General features: G+C 35.0%; 1 protein-coding gene across 1 annotated transcript in view; it reads left to right on the forward strand.

Annotated features, from left to right (window-relative positions):
- DLD (dihydrolipoamide dehydrogenase) overlaps positions 1 to 2,397 on the forward strand; it is a 56,183-nt gene extending 53,786 nt beyond the window's left edge. Inside the window, exons 11-14 of the mRNA XM_053716582.1 lie at positions 477 to 666; positions 1,185 to 1,322; positions 1,615 to 1,704; positions 1,792 to 2,397. Of these exons, the coding sequence (XP_053572557.1) occupies positions 477 to 666; positions 1,185 to 1,322; positions 1,615 to 1,704; positions 1,792 to 1,857 (484 nt within the window). The 3' untranslated portion in view covers positions 1,858 to 2,397. The remainder of the gene's footprint in view (positions 1 to 476; positions 667 to 1,184; positions 1,323 to 1,614; positions 1,705 to 1,791) is intronic.
- Positions 2,398 to 2,817: the final 420 nt, after the last annotated feature.

The following is a 2,817-nucleotide window of genomic DNA, read 5'->3' on the forward strand; positions in this document are numbered from 1 at the left end:
TTTCTCTTTTCTCTTTCTCTTTTTTCTCTTTCTCTTTTTTTTTCTCTTTCTCTTTTTTTTTTTCTCTTTCTCTTTTTTTTTTCTCTTTCTCTTTTTTTTTTCTCTTTCTCTCTCTCTCTCTCTCTCTCTCTTCTCTCTCTCTCTCTCTCTCTCTCTCTCTCTCTCTCTCTCTCTCTCTCTCTCTCTCTCTCTCTCTCTCTCTCTCTCTCTCTCTCTCTCTCTCTCTCTCTCTCTCTCTCTCTCTCTCTCTCTCTCTCTCTCTCTCTCTCTCTCTCTCTCTCTCTCTCTCTCTTTCTCTCTCTCTTTCTCTCTCTCTTTCTCTTTCTTTTTCTCTCTCTAAAACAGCAAAAATGAATCACTGCATTGCAAAACATCTGCAATCATAATAAATATTTTAAAAGCATTTCAAGCAATACTTGAATTTTTTTGAACCGCCTCTCGAGTGTTTATCTATTTTTATTTCTCTCCAATAATAGTGTTTATGCCATTGGTGATGTTGTGGCTGGACCGATGTTGGCTCACAAAGCAGAAGATGAAGGTATCATCTGTGTGGAAGGGATGGCAGGCGGAGCAGTTCACATTGACTATAACTGTGTTCCCTCTGTGATATATACTCACCCTGAGGTTGCCTGGGTTGGCAAGACCGAGGAACAACTGAAGGAAGAGGTATTTTGAGACTAGTTTAGTGTTGATTTTTTTTCTTTTATTTCCGAGTTCCAAAAGAACTGTTTTCGAAAAGATTACCACAGGATTTCTATTGAAAATAAGTTTACTGTCCTTAAAGGAAAGCAGATGTATTGCTTGTATCTACTTTCCGAGACTCCAGAATCTAACCACTTTATTGTGGCAAAGCCAAAAATTAGTCATTTGTTAGAGAAGAAATTCTTTTGACCTTGTAAAGGGAATATTGTGCAAAACACACAATGTAAAAAGGGAAAAGCAAAATGAATGGATATAATGAAATCCTGGTCTGTTTTTCATCCCATTTATTAAAAGCAACTTTGTTTTTTGATCTTGTGTTTATTACTAATTTTAACCTTCTGAACATTTACTTTTTATATATATTTATTTGCACTTACACTTGGATCTATCCATTCAGACATGTCCCTTTTTGTATTTAAAATGTAATATAAATATATCTTTGGAAAATGTCAGTTATTTAATTTCTTAAACTTTTTCTGTAGGGTGTTGAGTACAAAGTTGGTAAATTTCCATTTGCTGCAAACAGCAGAGCAAAGACAAATGCTGATACAGATGGCATGGTGAAGATTCTGGGCCACAAATCCACGGACAGGATGCTTGGTGCTCATATTCTTGGAACAGTAAGTGTGAGACAACTCACTATTCCCAAATGGTCTTCTAATATCATATATGCTGATTTCACTCACATTCTCTCTCTTTACTGTATGTCAACAAACTTTTTATTCAGTTTGCAGGACCAATAGCCACCAAGCATATTACTTCAGCATTTTGTCTCAATGGCCAGTAACCTAGCACGGAAGCAGTCTGGGTGGTTAAATGTCATACATTTTATATGTTTTCTGAACTCTTTTTATATAGCTGAATGGTCTCTGTTGCCATAATTATTTTACATTATAATGTTCTTACTTCCAGGGTGCTGGAGAAATGGTTAATGAAGCTGCTCTTGCAATGGAATATGGTGCCTCATGTGAAGATATAGCCAGAGTATGTCACGCCCACCCTGTAAGTATAGAAGGCTGTTTTTATGTCTGAATGTGTTGTTGCTACATATATGCATATTCACACATTTCTCTTTCTTTTTTCCAATAGACTGTATCAGAAGCCTTCAGGGAAGCAAACCTTGCTGCATCATTTGGCAAAGCCATTAATTTTTAAGTTAACACAAGATCATGTGTGGTGACATCTGCAACAATGTAAAGGACTCTTGTCAAACCAGTTAAAAACTTTTAGTAACGTGGAATACTCCAATCCCAAAAGAGTGTAAATTACACTTAAAAGCTGCACAAGCACACTTTCTGTAGACCAGTTCCAAACACCTTTTAATGATTGGAAGCCATGCCATAAATATTTATGTGATGTAAATATATCTTCCAATTATGTACAAAACCGATAATAAATCCACCAGTTAACCTGGATCAGTGAATTTAAGATTGAGAAAGGTTTGGTCCTATTCTAGAATCTATTTCAACCAAGAGAACTGATATTTGTATTCTATGTTGGGGCTGATTATCTGGCTGCTCTTCATTTCTGTTGCCTTGGTCATTTTCCTCCGAATATGTGTATACACTTCTAGCGTTGAATATTTTTTTTCATATTTGAACTGGGAGATTTATTCTGAATTCAACTTTGTTACAATGTCTGAAATCCAATAAATTATATTGGAGCATCAAAAGTAAAGTCAAAAATGTATACTAATACACTGTCTATGATCTAATGTTTAAGGGTTATTCGTTACAATTGTGTAACTGGTTAAAATGGGGGGGGGGCGCATTGTACCCCCCTTACCTCTCACTTGTCCTACTGGAAAATGATGCAATTTTAATTTAATAATTTGTGTATTGATAGCATTTTTCACTAACTACCGGTAAGTGAAATATAAAATAGTAGGAAATTCATACTTTCAGCCACATGGTCCTTAATTGTGATTTACTGCAACATTGTTTCATTTTTGTTTACCTGATACTATAAACTGACTCTCTAAAGATGACTGTTACATATACACAAGTCCTTATGTTTTTTTTTTTTTTTTTTTTAAACTTCTAAAGACTGTACGTGTATAACTTGACTTAACCAGTAATAAATAGCTGGATTATATACTTATAAACAGTCTGTAAA

Source organism: Bombina bombina, chromosome 6 (assembly GCF_027579735.1).
Source record: "Bombina bombina isolate aBomBom1 chromosome 6, aBomBom1.pri, whole genome shotgun sequence".
Taxonomy (NCBI): Eukaryota; Metazoa; Chordata; class Amphibia; order Anura; family Bombinatoridae; genus Bombina; species Bombina bombina.